Here is a 27,727-nt window from a genome sequence, read left to right on the forward strand (position 1 = left end):
GTTGCTCCATATCCTCTCTAGCATTTGGTGTTGACAGTGTTTTGGATTTTGGCCGTTATAATAGGAATGTAGTGTTATCTCATTTTGCCTTTTCTTTTTAAGCTTTCTAAGTTCTGAAGTCTGTTAAATCTCTTAGTTGTATATAGCTGTTTATTTCTTTGTAGTTGACATTTGATGCCCTTGATTTTCTGTTTATGTTCTAGGTGGCTCAGGAATCACAGTAACTGATCATTCTAAAATTCATGAGATGGAAAAAACTATTCAAGACCTACAGACTGAAAAAGTAGCATCTACAAAAAAAATTGAAGGACTTGAGGATAAAATAAAAGACATAAATAAAAAATTATCTTCGGCAGAAAATGACAGAGATGTGTTGAGGATGGAACAAGAACACCTAAAAGTGGAAAACAGACAAATAATAGAAGAATGTGAACATTTGAAACTGGAATGTAGTAAATTACAGCCTTATGCACTGAAGCAAAGTGATGCTGTGACAGAAAGGGAAAGAATTCTTCCACAGATTACACCAGCGGAAGATGAGGTGATCAGACTGCAACAAGCACTGTCTGGTATAAAAATGTTTGGACTCTATTTCTGATTGGTGTTTGATTGCATACTAGTTGTTTTTAGAGATAAACACTTGAATAACTGAGTACTTTATGGAATTGGGGTATTCATGGAAATGACTTTGTGCAATTTAAATAAAATTGTTTTTTATTCAATTCCGTAATTAATAGATCACAAATAGAAATTTTCTACAAAAGTGTTAAGCATAGGTAGCTCTCAGCCTCCTTTCCTCATCTTTTAAGTATTTACATGGAACTCATTGATTTAGGAGGCCATGTAGATTTCTGAGAAACATTTATGTAGACATTTGTTGAAGGAGGTATGGGTCTGTTTCTGTTTATCTATATAGAACCAAATACTTCCTATAACTCATTAGGGTCCAGACCCTCCAGTTAGGTAGGCTTACCTTCAGAACTCTGTGTTACCGTGTGAAATGATCTCCTGTAGCTAAGCAGACATGATAGTAATAAAAGCCATATGTCTTCTACCATTTTCCATGCTCAAGATGGTATTTAGTTACTGTACCAGTGTTCTGTGTTACAAAAAATAAGTACTAAATGAAATAGGCCAAATACCAGTCCTTTTTTTTGTGCCAGGAAAACATAATGGGAGCTCTTCAGCTGAAAAGGTGCATTTTATTTTGTATTTTATCTTCTCACAATGTAAACTCAATTTATGAACTCATTCATTCCTGCTCTAGAGGTTTCTAGTCTTTGTGTGCTTGTGACTCTTTTCCACACACAAATATACACATCTGTTTTCCTCACCTAGTTCTGTTTATCATGAGCTCCTGACCCGAATGGCCAACTCACTATAAAGTCAAATCAAAGTTAGGTTCAAAGTCAAGTCACCACGACTTCCTCCTCCTCTTCCTTTCCCTACCGTGGTGATTGGTAGCGTTTACCAGTCTTTAAAAGCAGAAAATTTGAGTCCTCATCTAGCAAGTCCTGTAATTTCTCTTTCCTTAGCTTCTCTCTGGTTCAGTGATAGTTAGGATTGTATTCTAGAGCTCTAGGGTTTCCCAGAGATGCCTCAGTTCTTGGAGCTACCATGAAGGCAAAGGGAAGGCTGTGCAGTGGGGTTCTGGACTTACTTCTTATTTGACTTCAAAGTAGCTCTGTTCTTTTCAAAATAAAATTATTTATTTAACATATTGGGTGATCCATGAATGTATTTGCTTTAAAAACAAACCTGTCCTGGTCCTTCCCCTTTTTTTCACTGCCACTGAATAACTTTAGCCAATTATAATTTCTTTCTCCCTAGTTAACGATAGCAGTCATTCAATGCAGTGGAATAGCGTAGTGGTTAAAAACGACTGGGTTGGAATCCAGTTTCAACACTTAACTAGCTGACCTTGGGCAAGTTAATGAACATCTCTATGCTTTGGGTTTTTTGTTTGTGTGGTTGGGATAATATTACTATCTTCATAGTTGTAGTAGTGGTAATGAGGATTTTGAGTTATTAGCTGCAAAGTTCTCTTTAGAACAGTGTCTAGCCCATTCTTAGCATTATAAAAATGTTAGCTGTTGTTATTCTCTGATCTCCACAATTCTTCATTCAGTTGTTTTCCTTCTGAAGCTAAAATGATTTTTCAGAAATGCAAAGCAGGTTACTCCCCTGATTTTAATCTTTTGTGGCTCCCTGTGAACTTCAGGAGAAAGTCTTAACTTCTTAGTTGGGCATGTAATGTCTTTGATAATCTGGTCCCGGTGTTCCTCTTCAGTTTCAACTCTTCCCATTCTAATACCTTATGCTTTAGCCATATTGAACTTTCTGTATGGCTTCTTAAGCCAGTAGCCTTTTCTCTTAGCTCTGTTGCCTATGCATTTGCTGCTCCCTGTGTGGAGTGTCTCTGTGTTTCTTTCCCCTAACTCTTAGTATATTCATATTCTGTGCGGGTGTTGCATCCACTGGGAGATACCCTGTGTCGCGGCTTCCCTGCCTCACCTGCCCCACCTGCCCCACCTGCCCCACTGCTCCCCAGCCTCCCAGCCTATATTAGGTGTTTGCCTATTTTGCTCTAGTATCACCTTGTGTTGCTGCATCACACTGTTTGCTTGCTTGTCTTCCCCTCTGAATTGTAAGCTGCTTGAGAGCAAGCAAGGGCTAAACTTTTCCTTCTTATTGCCTAGCAGTTGACATCCTAGTAAATGCTCAATATTACCTGAATGAACATTGAATGAATTACTTCAGCTGAATTTGTGCTAGTGTTTGTGTTCTTCTAGAACCACTTCTATTTATGGATCTACCTCTTTTATCAGATTGAATGGACTTTTCTTCCATAGTCATGTCTAAGTTACTTTAGATAATTGAGAGATTATTATATTGTGGTATAAATATATATTCTTGTTTTTAAGTCTTTCCCCTTATCTTAGTCCTTTTACTATTTCCTTCTATACAAACTAATCAGCTCATTTTGAAGCTCATAGTTGTTGTAAATAGTTTTATCAGAGCACTGAATAACTTATGATCCATCCAGAATACAATTATGATTCTTTCTAATACTATTCCATAGAACTGGACTTGATTAACATAGTTCCTGGTTGGCGTTTATATGATGATTTCTTTGGTATAGTCAAAATAGAAGTATAAAATACAAAAATATATTTCACAAAGAACTGTTAGGGCTTGCTAATTGTACTTATAAAATAAATGCTTTATTTTAATTAGGTTTCATTTCTCAGTTTAGTATGGGAGGTAATAAGTTATTTTAAAGAATGTTAATGTCAGATTTATTGTTTTTACAGATGCTGAAAATGAAATAATGAGACTGAGTAATTTAAATCAGGTAAACTCATTTTAAGAGAAAAAGCCATTGGTTTACCAAGAAAAAGTATTTTGATTGTATTTGCATATTTTGTGACTTTTACAGATTTGTATGAACTTACCCAAGAAGCTTTCATCTTAGTAATTTTATGTTTGCTATTAATAACAAATTTTTTGCATCATAAATTGATATAATTTTAAAAGTTGCATAATTGAAAAATATGAGTATATCTCTTTGCAGATTTATTTGACAAATGTTACATACATAGAAACAGTAGAAGCAGATCCTCTACCAAAGTGAGGGATACATTCAGATTTCCTTTAAAGAATTCAGGGAGTTGTTTCTACTTCTAATGAATATAGGTTATCTTTTAAATTAATTTGTATATTCTTTTCAAATATAATAAAGAAACCCTCTAGAAGAATGTCTATAAAATTAGTGACTGGCTTTAGATGGTCCAGTGTTGCATGCTTATAATTTTTATATATTACTAAAGAAATGCTGACTAGAAATGCACAGTTATACAGCTTGCCTGCTTTTTTGTAAACTTGAAATTTCTTGTTATCTGAAAACATGCTGTTTTAAAATTTTTGTAGGATAGCAGTCTTGCTGAAGACAATCTGAAACTTAAAATGCATGTCCAAGTTTTAGAAAAAGAGAATACATTATTGATTCAAGAAAAGGTGGGTGCAGTAAAAATGGAGAATTAAAATGGTGTGTATTATATATAGCTCACAGCTAAGGGCCAGTTCATATCAAAATACAATGTTTACCTTTTGAGAGCCCTGAGGATAAAGCTGACCTCACTGATGCTTGTCAGGCCAGGTTGAAGTACTTGGGCAAGGTTCAGAGAATGTGAGACCAGCCAGAGTTTATATTCAGAGATAAACCAGTAGGCATACAGAAAAGCTAGGTAAAGGCTCTCTTTTCATTTCAGGTGAAGTCCTGACAGCAGCAACATACACAAGTGGGTTGTGAGTCTGGGGTGGCATAGTATAACAGCTGTGTACTTCGGTCCCTCAGAATGTGTCTCTTGTGGTAGACAGGAATTTCTTAGAGGCAAGGTGGGGTAGAAGGACATTCTCAGTGGTAGAAATAGGGTTTTATTTGTGTGTATTAGTAGCAAGAATGGATTAAGATACTATAATGCCATGTTGGGTATGGGGAGGGGTACTTTTATGTTTTTACCACTTGAGGGTAATTCCTTGGCAAAAACAGGTGCTTAAGTATAGGATAGTTGTAAGCTGGTATCACTTCATAAGTTATAGGCCAATGTCTCAGCTCAATTTAAAATCTTTATTTTTTTTAAAGTACCACATATTTACTGTTGTAAGTATTCAGTATTACATACTGAAAAACTATACAGTACAAATAGAGTATCCTTTGTACTCTATTGGTTGGCTTCTTTTCCGGGGACAGTCTTTCTTACCAGTTTCCTGCATATCCTTCCAAACTATATTTATGCATGTATGATTATTATATAAATGGCTTTTAAAATAATAAAAATATTAGCATGCTATACATACTGTCATATACACTTTCAACGTATTTCCACTGCCCTTCCACATTAGTATATAGGTAGTGTTTCTCAAAGGCGTGCTGCTGGCACGTAGGTGGGAAAAATCTTGGTTGTGTGTACTGGCCTATGTGTTGTAGGATACTCCCGCCAAATCTTTGTACCCATTAAAAGACAGCATTATCCCTAGTCATTTTTTTAATTTCTGTATTATCTCTATTTCCTCTGTTCTCCCATTGCATTCTGCTCTTTTCAGTTATTCCCTTCTCCAGCTCGTCTAGGTATACTTTGTAGTTTGTAGATTCTGCATATACCTATATGGTCTGTAACCTTCTCATATTTCCTGATACCTGTTTCTCCCTTCTTTTGATGTTAACTAATCCATCATAATTGTTCCTTTAATTGTGTCTGCTGAGGTCTGCTCAAGAATGCTTATGAATGCCAGAAGTACCTGTAAGGCCATGTGTGTTCTTAAGGTCCACCTTAAAAAAGTTTGTGGTTTTCCTTAATTGAACACATAACTCTAGAAAGACATAAGAGAAGGTTATTTCCATCTTTCAGTTACAGTTAAGAATAAACTTTTAAATTGGAAGAAGAATGAGAATTGTGAGACAAATGTTCTAATATAGTTTTCATTGATCTCTTTTCTAAGGTTTATATTCTAAAGTTTATAGACTATTTGTAGAAATTTGAGATTCTTATTTACTTTAAAGTAGATTCTGTGGAAGTTTGATTTAAAAAATATTGATGAAAGAAGGCTTTACAGTGATGGAGTTTTATCACAAACATTATGATCAGAGGTTGAAATAATGTTGAAACATAGAGAACTGTCCCACTTCTGAGATTTTGGAAAAGAATTAAATACCAATAGAACAGACTATAAAATGTGTTTAAAATATATATAGATAGATCTTTAGGATTGGTATATTAGAGAAAGGGTTACCTAGTCTGTGTTCAGGTCAGGAGGTGAAGGAAGGAAGGAGGCTAATTCTTGGATTAAGAAAAGGTTTCATGTTCTGACAGAAGCCAGTGATAAAGGAAATTCCTTTAATGAGGGAAAATAAGTCTTTTATTTTCTAATTAGAGAGGTTGAAGTTTAGAGTGAATGAATGTTGTTTTTTTTACATTTTTATTTGGTCTATGGCTGTTGGTACCTGGATGTTAGGGAACTGAAGTGAAGAGAGCCAGGAGACGGGATATTTCGGGCAGTATGTGTGTGGTAGGAGGGAAGGAGGAGACAGGGAGAGTGGCAGTGGGCGTGGACTTGGGAAGGCTCTTAAATGAGAAACTTTCATATAAAGAAGTTGGAGCTAGAAGATGAACTTACAGGCATTTCATCTCGTCTAGAGTTACAGAAATGAAGGCTATGGTTTGTCAGATTTTCTGTAGCATGCTGAGGTATTTTATTCAATAATGTTTCTGATGTAGAGCATCTACAAGATTCCCAAGTTTTGTTTGTATATATGTATTTTAAGTCTTCCGGTATTTCTTCTTCAAATTGACAGTATGTGTTGTTTTTTTTCCCTTTTAAGGAAAAACTTCAAATATCACTTTTAAAATTGAACGATGAATATGAAGTAGTTAAAAGTACAGCTACAAGAGACCCGGATTTGGACTCAGAATTACATGATTTAAGACTTAATTTGGAGGCAAAGGAACAAGAACTCAATCAGAGTATATCTGAAAAGGAAATATTGATAGCTGAGTTAGAAGAATTAGACAAACAGAACCAGGAAGCTACAAAGGTAACACTTTAATAAAGACAGTGTTGGCAATACTTCCTACTCAGTAGACTGAACACTGGATTGATAAACAAAAGTGGTGTGATTTTATTCTGTGATGTAACTAATATCTTAGTTTATTGATGCTCTGGTGATAGAGGTTGGTAAACTTTTTTTGTAAAGATTAGACAGTATCTAATACTGTTGGCTTTGCTAGCTATATAGTCTCAGTTGTACCCACTCAACTCTACCATTAACGATAGGTAAACAAATGAGTGTGGCCGTGATCCAATAAAATTTATTTACTAAAACAGGCAGTAGCCATGGACTATAATTTGGTGACTCCTGCTCTGGTATTTAAGAGTTGAAAATAACATGTATCATTTACTTTCTTGGTTTTAAATTCTAATCTCTAAAATTATTAAATAGATTTACTTTAAGGTATTAGTTCATATCTTTGTTGGGATTTTAAAAAATTGTTTTAAGAATTTAAAAATTGTCTTAAAGCAATTGTTTTAACAAACATTGTTTTAATAGAAATATCTGAGGATTTTTCTTCTATTTTGTATGACATTTTTTAAAATTTAGAAACTAAAATGAGAGAATGTTTTAAAGTTACCATGCAAATTAATTTTTCTTTCAGCACATGATTTTGATAAAAGATCAGCTCTCAAAACAGCAAAGTGAAGGAGATAGCATCATCAGTAAACTGAAAAAAGATCTAAGTGATGAAAAAAAGAGAGTTCATCAACTTGAAGATGATAAAATGCACATTACTAAGAAGTTAGACATGAAAAAAGAAAAGTTAATTCAAAGTGAACTGGTCATAAATGATTTGCATTTAACCAAGCAGAAGCTTGAAGATAAAGTGAAAGATTTAGTAGATCAGCTAAATAAATCACAAAAAAGTGATATAGACATCAAGAAGGAGAACTTTGAACTTAAGGAACATATTCAGCAAAATGAGAAGGAGCTTTCTAGAGTCAGGGATGAATTAACTCAGTCTCTAAATAGAGATTCTGACAGTAATTTTAAGGATGACTTGCTTAAAGTAAGGGAAGCTGAAGTCAGAAACCTAAAGCAAAGTCTTTCAGAAATAGAACAGCTCAATGACAGTTTAAACAAAGTTGCTTTTGATTTCAAAGTGGAAAATGAAAAGTTGGTTATAGCATGTGAAGATGTACGACATCAGTTGCAAGAATCTATTGCTGGTAATAATCAGATTTTTCTGGAAAAAAACACTATGATGGAGGCTCTAAAAATGGAAAAAGGACAGTTAGAAGCAGAATTGTGTCAGGCGGAAAAGAGGCTGTTGGAAGAAGCAAACAAATATGAGCAAACCATTGAAGAACTGACAAATTCACATAATTTGAGTACCTCTGCTTTACAGCTGGAACATGAGTGTTTAATTAAACTCAGTCAAGAGAAAGACTCTGAAATAGCAGAACTCAAAAAGAATATTGAGCAGATGGACATTGATAATAAAGAAACTAGGAAGATTTTGTCATCCAGTTTAGAAGAGCAGAAGCAATTGACACAACTTATAAATGAGAAAGAAATTTTTATTGAAAAACTTGAAGAAAGAAGTTCAGAGCTTCAGGAGGAATTAAATAAATATACTCAGGCCTTAAGAAAAAATGAAGTTTTAAAGCAAACTATAGAGGAGAAAGACAGAAGTCTGGGATCCATGAAAGAGGAGAACAACCATCTAAAAGAAGAACTGGAGCGACTCAAGGAACAGCAGAGTCGAGCTGCACCTGTGGCTGAGCCTAAAACCCTTGATAGTATTACAGAACTGGAATCAGAGGTGTCTCAACTGAATATAATAAAGGATAATCTTGAAAAGGAAGTAAAACATCATCAAAAGGTAATTGACGATCAAAACCACAGTAAAATGCAACTACTTCAATCTTTACAGGAGCAGAAGAAAGAAATGGAGGAATTTAAATGCCAGCATGAGCAAATGAATGTCACACACACACAACTCTTTTTAGAGAAAGATGAGGAAATTAAGAATTTGCAAAAAACAATTGAACAAATCAAAACCCAATTGCATGAAGAAAGACAGGATGTAGAGAACTCTGATATTTTTCAAGAAACAAAAGTTCAGAGCCTTAGTATAGAAAACGGAAGTGAAAAGCATGATTTATCTAAAGCTGAAACTGAACGATTAGTAAAAGGAATAAAAGAACGAGAAATGGAGATTAAACTTCTAAATGAAAAGAATATATTTTTAACTAAAAAGATTGATCAGCTATCCAAAGATGAGGTTGGTAAACTAACTCAGATTATCCAGCAGAAAGATTTGGAGATACAAGCTCTTCATGCCAGAATTTCTTCACCTTCATACCCTCAGGATGTTGTTTACCTTCAACAGCAGCTGCAGGCCTATGCTATGGAAAGAGAACAAGTATTAGCTGTTTTGAGTGAGAAGACTAGGGAAAATAGCCATCTGAAAACAGAATATCACAAAATGATGGATATAGTTGCTGCCAAAGAAGCAGCTCTCATTAAGCTGCAAGATGAAAATAAAAAATTGTCCACTAGATTTGAAAGTGCTGGCCAAGACATGTTCAGAGAAACTGTTCAGAATTTATCACGTATCATTCGAGAAAAAGACATTGAAATAGATGCATTAAGTCAGAAATGTCAGACCTTATTGACAGTTTTGCAAACATCCAACACTGGAAATGAGGTTGGAAGTGTTAATAGTAATCAGTTTGAAGAGCTTCTCCAGGAACGTGATAAATTAAAACAGCAAGTAAAGAAAATGGAAGAGTGGAAACAGCAGGTGATGACCACAGTACAAAACATGCAACACGAGTCAGCCCAGCTTCAGGAAGAACTTCATCAACTTCAGGCACAAGTGTTGGTTGACAGTGATAATAATTCTAAGTTACAAGTGGACTACACTGGCCTGATCCAGAGTTACGAGAAGAATGAAACCAAACTCAAAAATTTTGGGCAAGAACTAGCACAAGTTCAGCACAGCATAGGGCAACTTTGCAACACCAAAGACCTTCTTTTAGGAAAACTTGATATTATTTCACCTCAGCTCTCTACGGGATCATTGCTTACTTCCCAATCAGCAGAGTCTCATAGAACAGTTAAGCCTGATCTATCAAGTGAGTCTTCTAAACAAGAGATAGACGAGCTGAGAAAATCATTGCATGAAAAAGATGCAACCATTAGAACTCTCAAGGAAAATAATCACAGATTGTCTGATTCGATTGTTGCCACCTCGGAGCTAGAAAGAAAAGAACATGAACAAACTGACTCCGAGATTAAGCAGCTAAGGGAGAAACAAGATGTCTTACAAAAGTCACTTAAGGAGAAAGACCTCTTAATCAAAGCCAAAAGTGATCAGTTGCTTTCTTTAAATGAAAATTTAACTAACAAAGTGAATGAAAACGAACTTTTGAGGCAGGCAGTGACAAACCTGAAGGAGAGAATACTAATTTTAGAAATGGATGCTTGTAAACTAAAAGGGGAAAATGAAAAAATAGTAGAAACAACCAGGGAAAAGCAAACAGAGTATCAAGCATTACAAGAGACTAACATGAAGTTTTCTATGATGCTGAGAGAAAAAGAGTTTGAGTGTCATTCCATGAAGGAAAAGGCTCTTGCTTTTGAGCAACTACTGAAAGAAAAAGAGCAGGTATGTGCTGGATGGAGTATTATAGAAGGAAGTTGGGGTGGGGGAGATTTTTTAATGTGTTAGTTACTTCACTGATACTGTCTTTGGTGGGGAATGTGAATTTGTTCATACAGAAATAATTTCAAAATGTGATTCATTCTAAGTACATTTTCCTCAGAGGCATATGGGTGTTTCTCCTACCAGATTACTAGATCTGTCCACATATTGTTAGTATGAGATTAAATTTTTATAGCCTGTGAAGTAGAAAAAAAGTTCAGTAGCAATTAATGTTTTTCTTTGGAAAATAGAAATACTTTAAAGAGGAATTGTTAAGTCACTGCAACTGATCCAAATTTTAGGTATATTTCAGTGGCTGCTAATAACGGTTAACATTTTAGAAATTATAGGTAAAGGGAAGCTCTGTGAAAAGCATGCTACATCTTTGACAGTGATCTGTGTTAAGAAATACATTTTATATTGTGACACAGTAAGCACTTGTGTGTGTGTGTGTAAAATTGAAACAAATTTCAGGAATCAGAAATTACCCTCGCTGTATGTGACGCTCCATTTTAAAAAGTGCTGGATGACCCATTAAATGGATTTTTTCTCAGGTAGTCACAACCTGGTATTGTGGATGTGTTAGCCATGAGTAGTTCTTTTTGCATAGTAGGGTCAGTAAATATTCCACTTTTGTCACTGGCGTGACTTTGGGTGTGTTTTGACTTTATTGGTTTGTATTCAACCTTGCAGTGGAGAGAACAACAGCATATTGAACTAGTGCTTAGACCAAATGCAAGATACTGAATGATTTAACTTATGCCTGTTCAGGTCTTATCTTAGAGACTTGGATTAAAGTTTGGGGATGCTTGGTGTTAATTTTCATTTGGTAAGAAAGTTACCTCACTTGCCTCTTCTCTGCCATCTGATAAACTAGGTACACTGAGAGTGCAGAAGTGTTCTTTCAGGCATAGCTTCTTAGCTCCTTATGGTACTCGTCTGTAATTGGTATTGAAAAAGACTCTTAAAGGGTAGAAATTAACTTTCTATTAACCAAAATTGGGTATAGTGACTTCGAGTTATAAGTGTGTAGCAGGGGAATGTAGAACAATGATAGGCTCTGTTTTAAAATTTTTTTCCTTTTTCAGTTTTAACATCTTGTATAAGTTAGTTCTATTTCACTGATATTTACAGATCTCAAGTGTGCAGATGACTCACCTCCCTTTCGGGAAACTTCCCTAAGTTAGTTAAGTAGTACTTAATTACTGCATTTCCTGAGGGTAATTAGGATAAACGAATTAATTTCTTCCAATACTCCATGTAAGTGAAGAGTACCTTTAGAGTATACTATGAATATAGTAAATAAAATTTTTTAGGGAGGAAAGGATGTTCTCAGGAGATCTTCAATCCTATTTAATTTTTCAATCATTTGTTCTTTAGAGTATGAAGAAAAATTTTAACTGAAAAACTTTTTAGAAAATACTGGCCTTACTGTTCGGTGGGTGGGTGCTGAGATAAAAGGAATAGATGACTTTATTTTTTGATATTGATGTTTTGTTCTGAGGGACACATTATATATTCTAAAGAAATGGAAATTTTACATCAAGGTTTAAAGTAATATTAAACTATAAATAGATTCATATGATATGCATATTTAAAGCAGAGAAAAGAATTGGCTGTAAATAACCTGACATCCTTTTGTGCTTTTTAGACTTCCAGCAGTCATCTTAAATTCATGGCCCTACTTTTGCAGTGAAGGGTTATCTTTTTTTCTACTGTTGTTAATATATTGTATAGAATGAATTCAGAAATAAGTTTTCACAACTGTCTATATCATTCCAGAGCTGCTTTCATTAAATTGTTGCTGAAACGTTCTTTTAAAATTGACTGTGCATGTGAAATGATACTCGTTCTGTTCTGTTCTTTGCCAGCATGTGACACACTTTCTCTAACAACAGTTGTGTATGCCTGATGAATGTGCATACACACACACACACACACTCTCTCTCTCTCTCTCTCACACTCCCATACTCTCACTCTCTCTCATACTCTTGTGTGATTTGGGGGTTTGTGAACAGTTTATGGTATTGGGTAAATTTGAAGACACTGTGTCTTTTGAATTCTTTTTAGAACATTTCTAAATAACTTTTTCTTTTGGAATAGTTTTAGATTAGAAATGTTGCAAAGATAGTAGGGTTCTCATACACCTCACACCCAATTTTCTTATTGTTAACGTCTTTTTAACACTGTGGTACCTTTGTAACAGCTAATGAGCAAATATTGATACATTACTTAAAGTTAATTTAATTAAAGTTCATACTCTGTTTGAATTTCCTTAATGTTTTACTAAATGTCCTTTTCCTGTTCCAGGATACTCCCATTTTATTTAGTTGTCATATCTCCTCATGCACCTCTAGACTTGGCAGTTTCTTAGACTATTTTTGATTACCTTGACACAGTTAACTATATTTTTTAATTATTTAATGAAGAAAATGTCTTTTCTTAAATGTATTATTCTTTAAAGCTAAGGTTATTTCTTTCTAAAAGGGCAAGACTGGGGAGTTAAATCAGCTTTTAAATGCAGTTAAGTCAATGCAGGAGAAAACAGTTATATTTCAACAGGAGAGAGACCAAGTCATGTTGGCCCTGAAACAGAAGCAAATGGAAAACAGTGCTGTACAGAATGAGGTACACTTTCACTTTAAAGAAACAGTGATTCAAACAATAAGTTTAATGACTGTTAAGTAAGAAAACTGAAATGATTTATCAATTAAAATTAATTTTTCTTTTATGTGAATCTTTTCTTAATCTTCCTCTAAGGTGCTATAGTAGTGGGATTTTGATTTCTATTTCAGCGTTCAAAAGTGAAACTCATGGTAGGTCTTGGATATAAGAAAAGTTTCCCTCCCATGAAGTACGAGACAAATGAGATTTACTGAAAAAGTGGTCAGTCACAAAAAGCCCAGTACTTTGTGTAGTTCCATTTTTCATTACAGCCAAAGGGAATGAGATCTTAAAAAAGTAAAACTTCCAGATGAATATTCGAATTGCCTTTAGGAGACTCTTTTCCTAACATAAATACATCTTGCAGTATGAAAAATTAGTATACAATTCATATACTTAGATAATGAGGAAAACGTAGTAACAAAGTAGCTCTGCTGAGGGGTGGGGTGAATTTTATGGAAAAAAAGTAAAGAAATATCCTTTGTCTAGGTTCAACATTTACGTGACAAAGAAGTACGCTTAAACCAGGAGCTAGAGAGACTGCGTAACCATCTTTTGGAATCAGAGGATTCTTACACCCGGGAAGCTTTGGCTGCAGAAGAGAGAGAGGCTAAATTAAGAAAGAAAGTCACCATGTTGGAGGAAAAGCTGATTTCATCCTCTAATGCAATGGAAAATGCAAGGTAACTTTTTCATTTTTTTTTTAGCATGAACACTTCTTGAGTGTCAGAATCAATAAGGATTTCATGTTACATTTTATTCTTATAAAACTTATCTCCATTTTACAGTTGAAGAAACTGAGGGTAAAGAGATTCAGTAACCTGCCCGTAAAGTCAGGCTCACAGTGTGTGTGGGCTTCAAACTCAAGTCTGTAACTCTTAACCAGATGAGGCATTCAGCCTGAGGCCTCTGAATCTTAACCATTAACTTAACCTTAGAAGGGAGAGTGTAAAGGAGGTAGCAAGGTGAAGACCCAGATTAGTATGAACTAATTCGGGGTTTGTTAGAGCTTTTGAGTTACCAGGTCCCTACCTAAAGATTCTTTTTTTATTAGTTTTATTTTGGTATCATTAATCGACAATTACATGAAGGACATTATGTTTACTAGGCTCCCCCCTTCACCAAGTCCCCCCCACATACTCGTTCACAGTCACTGTCCATCAACATAGTATGATGCTGTAAAATCACTACTTGTCTTCTCTGTGTTGCACAGCCCTCCCCGTGCCCCCCCACTATACATGCTAATCGTAATGCCCCCTTTCTTTTTTCCCGCCCTTATACCTCCCTTCCCACCCGTCCTCCCCAGTCCCTTTCCCTTTGGTAACTGTTAGTCCATTCTTGGGTTCTGTGCTTCTGCTGCTGTTTTGTTCCTTCAGTTTTCTTTTGTTCTTATACTCCACAGATGAGTGAAATCATTTGGTACTTGTCTTTCTCCGCCTGGCTTATTTCACTGAGCATAATACCCTCTAGCTCCATCCATGTTGTTGCAAATGCCTACCTAAAGATTTTTTAATTGTGTTTCTCTCCATAAAATCGTTTTTCTTCTTTTATTTGTAAAAACATTTTCCTCTTTAGGAAAATCATATAAACCAAAAAGAAGATAGAGCCACAGTCACACCCACTCAGAGAGAATCTTTTTTTTTTTTGTGCCTTTGTATGCTTCTTTAAATGTGTGTATGTATTAGGCATATGTTTTTTAAAGCAAAATGGAGGTCATACTGTTCATACCAGTTTGCTTTTATCACTTAATTAGCATCAGCATGTGGCAAGCTATATATCTCTGCAATAACTTTTTTTTATTAAGGTATGATTGATAAACACTCTTATGAAGGTTTCACATGAAAAAATAATGTGGTTACTACATTCACCCACACTACCAAGTGCCCACCCATGCCCCAATGCAGTCACTGTCCATCAGTGCAGCAAGATGCCAGAGATCCACTATGTCCCTTCTCTGTGATACACTGTTCTCCCCATGATCCCCCACACCATGTGTACTAAACATAATACCCCTCAGTCCCATTCTCCCTCCCTCCCCACCTGCCCTCCCACACCCCTCCCCTTTGGTAACCACTACTTCATTCTTGGAGTCTCTGAGTCTGCTGCCATTTTGTTCCTTCAGTTTTGCTTCATTGTTATACTCCACAAATGAGGGAAATCATTTGGCATTTGTCTTTCTCCGCCTGGCTTATTTCACTGAGCATAATGTCCTCTAGCTCCATCCATGTTTTTGCAAATGGTAGGATTTGTTTCTTTTTTGTGGCTGAATAGTATTCCATTGTATATATGTACCACATCTTCTTTATCCATTCATCTACAGATGTACACTTAGGTTGCTTCCATATCTTGGCTATTGTAAAAAGTGCTGCGATGAACATAGGGGTGCTTATGTCTTTTTGAATCTGAGAAGTTGTATTCTTTGGGTATATTCCAAGAAGTGGGATTCCGGGGTCAAATGGTATTTCTATTTTTAGTTTTTTGAGGAACCTCCATACTGCTTTCCACAATGGTTGAACTAGCTTACATTCCCACCAATAGTGTAGGAGGGTTCCCCTTTCTCTGCATCCTCTCCAGCATTTGTTGTTCTTAGTCTTTTCTATGCTGGCCATCCTTACTGGTGTGAGGTGATATCTCATTGTGGTTTTAGTTTGCATTTTCCTGATGATTAGTGATGTGGAGCATCTTTTCATGTGTCTGTTGGCCATCTGAATTTCTTCTTTGGACAACTGTCTCTTCATATCCTCTGCCCATTTGTTAATCGGGTTATTTGCTTTTTGGGTGTTGAGGTGTGTAAGTTCTTTATATATTCTGGATGTTAACCCCTTGTCAGATATGTCATTTACAAATATATTCTCCCATACTGTAGGATGCCTTTTTGTTTTGTTGATGTCCTTTGCCATACAAAAACTTTTAGTTTCTGCAATAACATTTTATGTCTGCATAGTATACCAGTACTTGTACTTGCCATAATTTCTTTAACCCTGTCATTTATAATTGGACATTCAGAGTGCTTCAACTTTTCATAATTTATAATTAATGATTTCATATTAATTTACATTTTCATAATTTCATGATTCATACTAAGAGTGCTGTCATGATATCCCAAGATAGTATTTTTGTGTCAATGACACATTATTTCCTTGGCATAAATTTTGAGAGATGGAAGTTCTAGCTCGGAAGGCATTTTTAAAACTTTTGAGATGTTCTGCAAAATAATCTTTCAGAAAAATCATGTCCATTTATATTTCATTAGTGGTATGTGCAACTTTTTGTCTATCTTTTTACTATGTATGATGCTGATATATAGATATAAAGAGAGAGTAGATCTCTGTTTGCAAAGAGATTATAGGCCAGTAGAGATAATACTTCTGAGGGTGAAACCCTCTCCCCTCTGTATTTTACCTTTACACTCAGAAGGCAAACTTGTTTGAAGTAAGAATCAAAACAGTGATCATTTGTGTCTGTGTTTCATATTGACAGAAATGCCAAAACACCCTTAGGCTACAACATTGATAATCTTCAAATTTTCAGGCTCTTATTTTCTCTAATTAAAATAGTTTCTAATCTCTACCCTCTTTGATTTACACTTCGAAATAGATGCCAGTATAACCTTTGTTGAGTAGAACTGTGATCTTGTTACTCCTCTCTTCGAAAACCAGGGTAGCGTCTCATGATTGGTCCCAGGCTGTCTATCACCTTAGCTTTATTTCATACTGTCATCTACGTCTAGTCAAAGTATGACTCAGTTCTTCAGATAGAGCTAGTATTTTTCTGTTTTTCTTCTACATTTTCATTTCATATTCTTTCTTCTGTCTGAAGAGTGGGCCTGATCCCCAATACCTAATATTTTTTTCTGTTAATCCCACCTATACTTCAAATAACGTCTCTGTTTTCATAAAGAGTGTTTTATTTACTGCACAGTCTTCAACCCAAAGCCAAACCCTGGTTTGATGTTTTTTTCTTTGAACTTGCATAATACTTGGAGTCTTTGATAGGACACTTATATTTTACTTTAAGATGCAGGTAATTGTTGATCTGTCTTATGCCTTCACCCACCCAGTGAAATGTAAGGCCACACTGGGGGTAAGAATGATGCTATTTATTTTGTGGTTTCCTCCCATATATTCTTACACATAGTTTAATAGGTATTCAGTGATAATTGTTGTGTGATGTTTTTTGATTAACAAGAGCTCAAAGTCACAGCCCATTTCATCCTTACAATCACCCTTTGAGTAGTTGGCTAAACAACAAAGTTCCAATATTGTCCAGGGACATTTGAGGGCAGTCAGACTAGACTCTTGATTATCATTTTACTGTTTTTTTCCACAAGAGGGTGCAGTTGGGTAAAGTTTCTTCAAAGATAACTAACTGCCTTTAATGGGCTTTACTAGATTGCTCTTGAATAAGAATTTAACTGAATGTTAACCCAGGAAAGGCTATTGTGACATTTTATATGTAATCATTATGTATTAAGGAAGTACATCAATGAATGATGTAAGCCTGGATAAATGCTTTGTAAATCTCTTAAGTATCTTTTTTTTTTTTCCTTAGGTACCTTTGATTTAGTGTTTGGGGAAGGTGTAGGAGTTATTATATTTAATGTAAACAGGAAGAAAGATGATAGTAACAGATAATTAGTAATCAGAATAATCAATGGGATAGCCTTTGGAAAGTTTTGAGTTCACTATAATTGCAAGTGTCAAAAGCTATGTCATACATAGAACCATTATTTGTTGAAGCTGGACAAAATGATTTACAAGATCCCTTACAGCTTCAAACTTATATTAAATTACATCTTAGAGTTTAAGCCCGGAAATGCAAAAGTTACAAGCTATTTGAACTTTTCTTATGCTGACGTGTCTTCTTTAGACCAATTTTTAGTCTTTAAAATAACTGCCATTTGTTCAGTCACTTTCATAGGAATGGTTGAATTAACAAAAACAGGGAGAACAAAAATCAGAGGAACTCTACAATTTTGTTTGAAATTGAACTTGAAGTTAATGAAGTGAAATGTGGAGAACATCAGATTCAGAGAGAGAGAAAGTAGAATGACTGCCTGGGCTGGGGAGTTAGCATTAATGGGTGTGGGGTGTCTGTCTGAGAAGGGGAAACAGTCCTGGGATGGAGGGCAGTGATGGTGTACAGCAGTGTGGATGTATTCAATGCCACTGAATGGTATACTTAACAGTGGTTGTGGTAAATGTTACATATGTTTTACCACAATATAAAAAGTAGGTAATAGGCTTCATCTTGTTAATGTATCTGAATAGACAGAAACAGTTTGACTTTTATTGTTTTTGTTTGAAGCCATCAAGCCAGTTTACAGGTAGAGTCATTGCAGGAACAGCTGAATGTAGTCTCCAAGCAGAGGGATGAAACTGTGCTCCAGCTTTCTGTCTCTCAGGAACAAGTAAAGCAGTATGCCCTGTCACTGTCCAACCTGCAGATGGTACTAGAGCATTTCCAACAAGGCAAGTTGTGTGGTCAGTCTTTCACTGAAGAAAAGTCACTGTAGATACTGGGAATTTTGGCTTACTTGGGTGCTATTTTAGATTACGCATGGGGAAATCTTTGAAAGGTTACCCACTTGTAGGGGGAAAAGAAAAGTAGCCATCAGCAAGTAAATTTAGACTCCTTTTACAATTAAGACTAGGGAACATAAACTATATACAGTAATTATTGAAAGTTTGTTTTAGTACCATATTATGACCCTTGAAGGTGAGGCTAGGGAAGTATAGGGTGATCACACAATAAAGGGGAACACAAAGGAAGAGAGGTACACACGCAGAAAAGATGGCTAGGTTTTAAGATAGTGGTTGGAGGTTGAACCCACTTCAAATAGTTAATCATCAGTTATTACTGTCCTTTGAAATAATAACTTGTTTTTACCTGTTCATCTATACTTTGAGGTAACTACCTTTTCTAGTCCAGGTGGAAAATACTTTCCTGGAGACCCAGTGACACAGCAGTTTTACCCTGGTAACCAGACATGCCTTATTACATCTACCTCAGATTTACCCCCTTTAGATCATTTATTTATTCCCATTTATTACCCATCTATTTATTCATACACTCAGAAATACTGGCAGTGAATTAACTGCTAGTAGGGGGCAGGTGATTAAGGGATATGAGGGCTAATTAAGTAACAGGGGTTATAGTTTTGTGCCTAAGAAAAACTTAGAATTTGTACATATGTAGACCTTCAGGGTTACTCATGGATGAAGTCTTAAATTTTAAATATTGGAATTCTGTAGGTCTACTCTAAATCATACTTACTAGAGCAGAAATGTATACAAAGTAGTATGGCACAAAGGCCACAGAAAAAGTTTTGTTAAAGAGGTAGTATTTGAGTGGAGTTCTGAAGAGAGGAGTTTGCAAGATGGACAGCATGGAGAAGGATTTAGGCAGAGGAAACTGATCTCTTCTTTAAGTCCAGTTAACATCACTACTAAGGCATGTATAATATTCTTGTTGAGACATTTGATGCTTTTGTTGAATTAGTAAAATTGCAAGTGGTTTAAAATTCTAACTTTATTACGCAATTACAAAAGAGTAATGAAATTTTTTTTCTTTAGAGGAAAAAGCTATGTATTCTGCTGAAGTAGGAAAGCACAAACAACTTGTAGCTGAATGGAAGAAAAAGGCAGAAAATCTGGAAGGAAAACTAGTATCATTACAGGTTGGTCAAAATAAATTCTCATGTAAATTTTATTATTTTTTTAAATTAAAAAAAAATAAAATTATTTTTATTATTTACACCACATTGCCATGTACTCATCCCCCCAGTGAAAGAAATAGAATGTCATCCTCTGAAGTTCCTTGTGCATCTCTCTTTATCTCATCTCCTTCTTATAACCTCAGAGATAAATGCTATTCCAGAATTTTATGGTAATCACCCCTCCTTGTTTTTCGTTATGGTTTTATCACATAAATTTTCATCTCCAAACAATACATTGTTTGGTTTTACATGTTTTTGAAGACTGTGTAAATCAAATTTTGAATAATATATTAGTTGAGTATTTCTTCTGAGACTTGCTTTTTGTTACTCAGTATTTATTCATGAATTTTAGCCAAGTTACTGTGTGTTACTGCATGTAGATGGTTCATTATTTTGTTCATTGTATGAATATATAATCTGTTTACCCATCTTACTGGCAAAGGACTTTTCCACTATTTTCTATGTAAACAATGTGGTCATGGACTCCCTTGTTTATATCTCCTGGTATACACGTTAGAAGAGTTTCCTTCAGGTGTGTATCTTGATCGGCACTGCTGCATCATTAGATACATGTGGGGAATTTAAACTTTATTAGATTATGGCGAATTGTTTTCTAAAGCAGATGTGCTAATTTACTCCTACCAATGATGCATAATCCTTGGCAACACTTGGCATTATCAGGATTGGTTAAGTTTTTGCCAGTGTGGTAGGTGGGAAGGGCTATTTTCTTATGGTTTAAATTTGCATTTCTCTATTAATAAGGTCAAGTGTCTTAATATGTTTATTGACCATTTATGCTTCCTTTCTGGTCAGCTCTTTAATACATTTAAAAAGATAGTTTATCCAGTGTTTTTAGTTTCCAGGAGGTCCAGGGTATCTAGTCTGTCATACTGTTAGAATTGAAGTCTAGATATTCTTTTTAAACTAGCTTTATTTTTTTTTTTAATTTAAAATGTAACCTATATTTAGAATGAGAACAAAATAAGAAGAAATTAAAAGGGAATTAGTAAAGATAAAAGGTGAAATTAGTGAAATCGAAAACAAATGGTAGAATAATGAGATCTAAATGTTAATTTTCCAAAGTCTCAGGATAGTTTTAAGGTTTGGTAATTTCTTAACTATAAATGCTATGAGTTTTTAAAAAATGTTTTGGAAGTTTATTTAAATTTCCTTTACACTAAATTTAGTCTTGCAGGTTTTGATATTTTTTTTATTTAAAATTTTTTGTTTCAGTCCCTCTTGTTACCAGTCAGGGTTCATTCAACCTGAGAAGCAGAACCAGTAGAGAAAGAGAAAGAGAGAGAGAGAGTGTGTGTGTATGTGTATACATTGAAAAATATGGATACACACCTGTGAGATTTAGAAGGGATTTGCAGTGTGATTTTGGGGGCTGGTTAAGCAAGTCCAAAATTTGTAGGGCTAGCAGTCAAAATGGGAAGATCACATCACAGGCAGACTGAAACGCAGGGGGAGTGGGCCAGAGCTGTTGTCCACAGGTGGTCAGGACAGAAATAACAAGCAGGATGCAACTCTACTCTCTACTGCAGGGCTGAAGTTGCTATCCACAGAAGGGTTTTTCTTTTCTTTCTTGGGGATGCCTCACTTATCCCTGTCTTCAAACTGTGTTTAAACTGGTTCAGTCAGGCCCATCCTGATTATCTAGGATAAGGTGCCCTCTTTAAATTTAGCTGATTAGGGGCTTTGATTACACTGCAAAATATCTTCAGAGCTACATCTAGGTTATGTTTGATTGAATAACTGGGGAAATATCCCACTCTGATTCAAGATGGTAAGACTGGACCTGAAATTTACGTGAGCAAATACTCTAGAACACAACAGCGAGAAGGGACTTCCCTACTACATGTCACAGCAGAGCCACAAATCATTACCGTACTGCCTAGATAGTAGAACAGAAGGAAAATCCAGAAACAGTCCAGGTTATAATTGAGAATTTAAAACTAAACCCTAATTTCAATTTACTGGGAAAAAGGATAGATTATCTAATAAATGATATTGGCACAACTGGCTAGCTATACAGAAGAAAATAAAATTAGACCCCCTGTGTACAAAAGTAAATTCCAATTGTATTAAAGCTAGGATTCTCAACTGGGAGTGGTACTGGAAATCTGAAATTTTGGTTGTTACAGTGATTTGATGGGTCTTCTGGCATTTAGTGGGCAGGAGTCAGGAATGTCAAAAGCTCTCCCATTGAGAAACACTGTTTTAAAGATGTAAATATTTAAAAAGATAAATATCTTGCAAGAAAATCTAGAAGAGTACATATATATAGTCCAGTCTAGGGACAGTGAGGAGCCTAACCAGGACTGAAACCCTAGAATCTGTAAGAACAGAATAGGACATGTTTGACTATTTACAATCTAAACACTTTGATATGGCAAGAGACATTATACAGTTAACAGACAAAGTCTGGCAAATAATAATTGTAGCACTTTAAAAAGGGGCCCATATCTATTATGCAGGTGCTCTTGCATACTACAAGGGAAAGCTTGATAGAAACACGGGCAAGGTACACAAAGAGGTTTTCACAGAAGCAGATTGAGGTGTCCTGTAAACAAGAAAAAAGATGCTGAAATTCACTAGTAGAGAAATACAAATTAAAGTAATAATGAAATATCACTTTATACCCATTATACTTGCAGAAATATATAAGATCATTTGTTGCTCTATTTCTTGACTTTGTTTTTTGTAGTTTTTTATTCTCTTACTATTGTCACTTAAAAAAATTTTTATCATCACATTATCTTTTAGCAGCATCCTCTTTTTTTTTTAGTTCCTCTAAAAGAGACAGTACTATGTTGTAAAGTGTGGGTTCTATCTTTGATACTTACTCGTTGTGCAAAGTTGCCCAAGGTCACAGAAGTACAGCTTCATCAGCTAAATTGAAAGGGTTAATTTGCTCTACGATGTCTTCCAGCCTTATATAGTTTGTGAAATAGTTTTTGCAGGCTGCTTTTTAATGAATTTTCCTTCCTCAGGAGCGTTTGGATGAAGCAAATGCTGCATTGGATTCAGCATCAAGGCTTACAGAACAACTAGATTTAAAGGAAGAACAAATTGAAGAACTTCAAAAACAAAGTAGGTTTTTTTTTTTCCTTGTCCATTTTTCCCCCTGCAACACTAGTGTTGAATCAAATGTAGTCTTCCCCCACGTATTGGTACAGTGGAGTGAGACCACCTTCCACTGGTGTATGACTTCCATTTCCATCTCCCATGACCAATTTGCTTTCATTTTAATAAGGCCCTAGTGAAACCAGAATCATAAGTTGACACCCCTGGCTGTCCAGTTAGTTTTCCTGGATATTCTTGTTGGCTGTCACCATGCTGACCATCAAGGCGATTGATTTGACCTACCTGACTTACTATGATTAGGATTTCTCTCTTATCATCTGTGCTAATCCTTCCTAAAGCCAGCTGATAGGTTAGAGACTATTCTCAAGTAAAAGTAACTTTTTGTGAATGAATGTGGGTATAACTAGCCTTTTATGATTATAGATGGTGCTTTTCTTTTTTTTTCTTTTTTGAGAGGGCGTATCTTATATTTATTGATCAAATGGTTGTTAACAACAATAAAATTCTGTATAGGGGACTCAATGCACAATCATTAATCCACCCCAAGCCTAATTCTCAACAGTCTTCAATCTTCTGAAGTATAATGAACAAGTTCTTACATAGTGAATAAGTTCTTACATGGTGAACAGTGCAAGGGCAGTCATCACAGAAACTTTCGGTTTTGATCACACATTATGAACCATAAACAATCAGATCAAATATGAATATTCGTTTGATTTTTATACTTGATTTATATGTGGATCCCACATTTCTCCCTTTATTATTATTATTATTATTTTTAATAAAATGCTGAAGTGGTAGGTAGATGTAAGATAAAGGTAGAAAACTTAGTTTAGTGTTGTAACAGAGCAAATGTAGATGATCAGGTGTGTGCCTGTAGACTATGTGTTAATCCAAGCTAGACAAGAGCAACAAAACATCCACGGATGCAGAAGATTTCTCTCAAAACAGTGGGGGAGAGGTTCTAAGCCTCACCTCCGTTAATCCCCAATTCTCACCTGATGGCCCCCCTGCAACTGTGCATGTCTTAGGTTGTTCCTCCCTTGAGGAATCTTACCCGTCTCTGGCTAACCAGTCATCTTCCGGGGCCATACAGGGAGATATAAAGTTGGTAAGTGAGAGAGAAGCCATATTGTTTGAAAAGGTTAGCTTTTTACTTCTATGCAGATTTATGCCCTGTGGCTTCTAGGCCCAGCATTTGTCTTGAGGTATCTTTAGCACTTGGAAGAATTATGATACTCGGTAAATTTGATATGAGGCACGAATTCTATTTAAGGGTTGTAATTAGGAAAGAAGAAAAAAAGCTATAGAGGTAGCAGATGGAAGAAAACATGGGAAGATTGATTATTTCTTTGACATATCTTCTTGTAGAGTAATTTAAGCATGTATAGGTTTTAAACTACTAATTAAATTGCACACACACATTAACATAACAGGAATACAGTTACATAACCAAAGCAGATCTATAATTACCAGCCATCTCCAGTGAGGCTAAGAAAACCAGTTAGGCATCCTAGGCATTTGTGAAAATTTGTCTATGATATGATGGATATTGTCCAATTGTACTTGAACAGTCTGAGAGAAATCAGACAAATTAAAACAGCCCATTCCTGGGAATTGTTCACATCCCATATGTTCTTTTAACAGTAGATAGTCTATAGTCGCAAGATTTTGGAGCGCTGCAACTTGCACTTCTCCTAATTCTTGGTTGAGTTCCGACAGTACAGATCCAGTCAAATTTGTTGTTTTACTGTATGCACAGGCCAGCTTAGATATCTCCTTCTTCATTCCAATGGCAAGTCCAGGAACCGGTGGGATGAATGCAGCTACAACTGCAGCATTGCCTGGATCTTTGTTGAGGTTTTTTGATGATCATCTTCTGGAATGACTCTTCCAGAGTGCTGATGTTGGAAGTTCTTCTTCATATCGTATCTTAGTTCATTTTCTGGGTAGCCAAATTAGGCTTTGATCCTCTGTATAAATACAAACAGACCCTTTGCCCACACTTTGATCTGCCCTTTATACCATTGTGTAGAACTCATTGGAGGTCACCACACAGGAACTGCTTTTTTTTTAAGAGAAAAGTATATTATCAGAAAAGTATACCTCCATAGCTGATCATCTGACACCCTTTAAGTGACCAAAGTTAAGGATATTTAAAGCATGCATTAATCGTTGATTTACAGTTAGTTTTATCCTATCATGGAGTAATAACCCCTTTTCTTTCTTTCTTTCTTTTTTTTTGTTATCTTTAATCTACACTTACATGAAGAATATTATGTTTACAAGGCTCTCCCCTATACCAGGTCCCCGCTATAAACCCCTTTACAGTCACTGTCCATCAGCATAGCTAAATGTTGTAGAATCACTACTTGTCTTCTCTGTGTTGTACAGCCCTCCCCTTTCTCCCACCCCCCCATGCATGCTGATCTTAATACCCCCCTTCTTCCTCCCCCCCCCTTATCCCTCTCTAACCCCCCATCCTCCCTAGTCCCTTTCCCTTTGGTACCTGTTAGTCCATTTTTGGGTTCTGTGATTCTGCTGCTGTTTTGTTCCTTCAGTGTTTCCTTTGTTCTTATACTCCACAGATGAGTGAAATCATTTGGTATTTCTCTTTCTCCGCTTGGCTTATTTCACTGAGCATAATACCCTCTAGCTCCATCCATGTTGCTGCAAATGGTAGGATTTGCCCTCTTCTTATGGCTGAGTAGTATTCCATTGTGTATATGTACCACATCTTCTTTATCCATTCATCTACCGATGGACATTTAGGTTGTTTCCAATTCTTGGCTATTGTAAATAGTGCTGCGATAAACAGGGGTGCATTGGTCTTTCTCAAACTTGATTGCTGCATCCTTAGGGTAAATTCTTAGGAGTGGAATTTCTGGGTCAAATGGTAAGTCTGTTTTGAGCATTTTGATGAACCTCCATACTGCTTTCCACAATGGTTGAACTAGTTTACATTCCCACCAGCAGTGTAGGAGGGTTCCCCTTTCTCCACAGCCTCGCCAACATTTGTTGTTGTTTGTCTTTTGGATGGCAGCCATCCTTACTGGTGTAAGGTGATACCTCATTGTAGTTTTAATTTGCATTTCCCTGATATTTAGCGATGTGGAGCATCTTTTCATGTGTCTATTGGCCATCTGTATTTCTTTTTTGGAGAACTGTCTTGTTCAGTTCCTCTGCCCATTTTTTAATTGGGTTATTTGTTTTTTGTTTGTTGAGGCGTGTGAGCTCTTTATATATTCTGGACGTCAAGCCTTTATCGGATCTGTCATTTTCAAATATATTCTCCCATACTGTAGGGATTCTTTTTGTTCTATTGATGGTCTCTTTTGCTGTACAGAAGCTTTTCAGCTTAATATAGTCCCACTTGTTCATTTTTGCTGTTGTTTTCCTTGCCTGGGGAGATATTTTCAAGAAGAGGTCGCTCATGTTTATGTCTAAGAGGTTTTTGCCTATGTTTTTTTCCACGAGTTTAATGGTTTCATGGCTTACATTCAGGTCTTTGATCCATTTTGAATTTACTTTTGTATATGGGGTTAGACAATGGTCCAGTTTCATTCTCCTACATGTAGCTGTCCAGTTTTGCCAGCACCATCTGTTGAAGAGACTGTCATTTTGCCATTGTATGTCCATGGCTCCTTTATCAAATATTAATTGACCATATATGTTTGGGTTAATGTCTAGAGTCTCTAGTCTGTTCCACTGGTCTGTGGCTCTGTTCTTGTGCCAGTACCAAATTGTCTTGGTTACTATGGCTTTATAGTAGAGCTTGAAATTGGGGAGTGAGATCCCTCCCTACTTTATTCTTCTTTCTCAGGATTGCTTTGGCTATTCGGGGTCTTTGGTGTTTCCATATGAATTTTTGAATTATTTGTTCCAGTTCATTGAAGAATGTTGCTGGTAATTTGATAGGGATTGCATCAAATCTGTATATTGCTTTGGGCAGGATGGCCATTTTGACGATATTAATTCTTCCTAGCCACGAGCATGGGATGAGTTTCCATTTGTTAGTGTCCCCTTTAATTTCTCTTAAGAGTGACTTGTAGTTTTTCAGAGTATAGGTCATTCACTTCTTTGGTTAGGTTTATTCCTAGGTATTTTATTCTTTTTGATGCAATTGTGAATGGAGTTGTTTTCCTGATTTCTCTTTCTGTTGGTTCATTGTTAGTGTATAGGAAAGCCACAGATTTCTGTGTGTTGCTTTTGTATCCTGCAACTTTGCTGTATTCCAATATCAGTTCTAGTAGTTTTGGGGTGGAGTCTTTAGGGTTTTTTATGTACAGTATCATGTCATCTGCAAATAGTGACAGTTTAACTTCTTCTTTATCAATCTGGATTCCTTGTATTTCTTTGTTTTGTCTGATTGCCGTGGCTAGGACCTCCAGTACTATGTTAAATAACAGTGGGGAGAGTGGGCATCCCTGCCTAGTTCCCGATCTCAGAGGAAATGCTTTCAGCTTCTTGCTGTTGAATATAATGTTGGCTGTGGGTTTATGATATATGGCCTTTATTATGTTGAGGTACTTGCCCTCTCTTCCCATTTTGCTGAGAGTTTTTATCATGAATGCATGTTGAACTTTGTCAAATGCTTTTTCAGCATCTATGGAGATGATCATGTGGTTTTTGTCTTTCTTTTTGTTGATGTGGTGGATGATGTTGATGGACTTTCGAATGTTGTACCATCCTTGCATCCCTGGGATGAATCCCACTTGGTCATGGTGTATGATCCTTTTGATATACTTTTGTATTCGGTTTGCTAATATTTTATTAAGTATTTTTGCATCTACATTCATCAGGGATATTGGTCTGTAATTTTCTTTTTTGGTGGGGTCTTTGCCTGGTTTTTGTATTAGGGTGATGTTGGCTTCATAGAATGAGTTTGGGAGTATTCCCTCCTCTTCTATTTTTTGGAAAACTTTAAGGAGAATGGGTATTATGTCTTCTCAGTGTGTCTGATAAAATTCCGAGGTAAATCCGTCCGGCC

The 27,727-nt window shown here is 35.9% G+C and overlaps 1 protein-coding gene across 5 annotated transcripts in view; it reads left to right on the top strand.

The window, feature by feature from the left end:
- Positions 1 to 27,727, top strand: part of TRIP11 (thyroid hormone receptor interactor 11) — a 75,203-nt gene that overhangs the window by 26,453 nt on the left and 21,023 nt on the right. For 3 of the 5 annotated variants that reach the window (XR_008992414.1, XM_036882521.2, XM_036882524.2), the window contains 10 exons: positions 204 to 569; positions 3,315 to 3,355; positions 3,931 to 4,017; positions 6,383 to 6,595; positions 7,215 to 10,229; positions 12,753 to 12,893; positions 13,419 to 13,612; positions 18,237 to 18,400; positions 19,505 to 19,608; positions 22,644 to 22,743. Coding sequence is in view for 4 of the 5 variants with exons in the window: in XM_036882521.2 (XP_036738416.2) it covers positions 204 to 569; positions 3,315 to 3,355; positions 3,931 to 4,017; positions 6,383 to 6,595; positions 7,215 to 10,229; positions 12,753 to 12,893; positions 13,419 to 13,612; positions 18,237 to 18,400; positions 19,505 to 19,608; positions 22,644 to 22,743 (4,425 nt within the window). In the remaining variant the exon portion in view is untranslated. The remainder of the gene's footprint in view (positions 1 to 203; positions 570 to 3,314; positions 3,356 to 3,930; positions 4,018 to 6,382; positions 6,596 to 7,214; positions 10,230 to 12,752; positions 12,894 to 13,418; positions 13,613 to 18,236; positions 18,401 to 19,504; positions 19,609 to 22,643; positions 22,744 to 27,727) is intronic. The other 2 variants (XM_057488200.1, XM_057488201.1) reach the window with 2 other exon arrangements.

This window comes from Manis pentadactyla, chromosome 11 (genome assembly GCF_030020395.1).
Source record: "Manis pentadactyla isolate mManPen7 chromosome 11, mManPen7.hap1, whole genome shotgun sequence".
Classification (NCBI taxonomy): Eukaryota; Metazoa; Chordata; class Mammalia; order Pholidota; family Manidae; genus Manis; species Manis pentadactyla.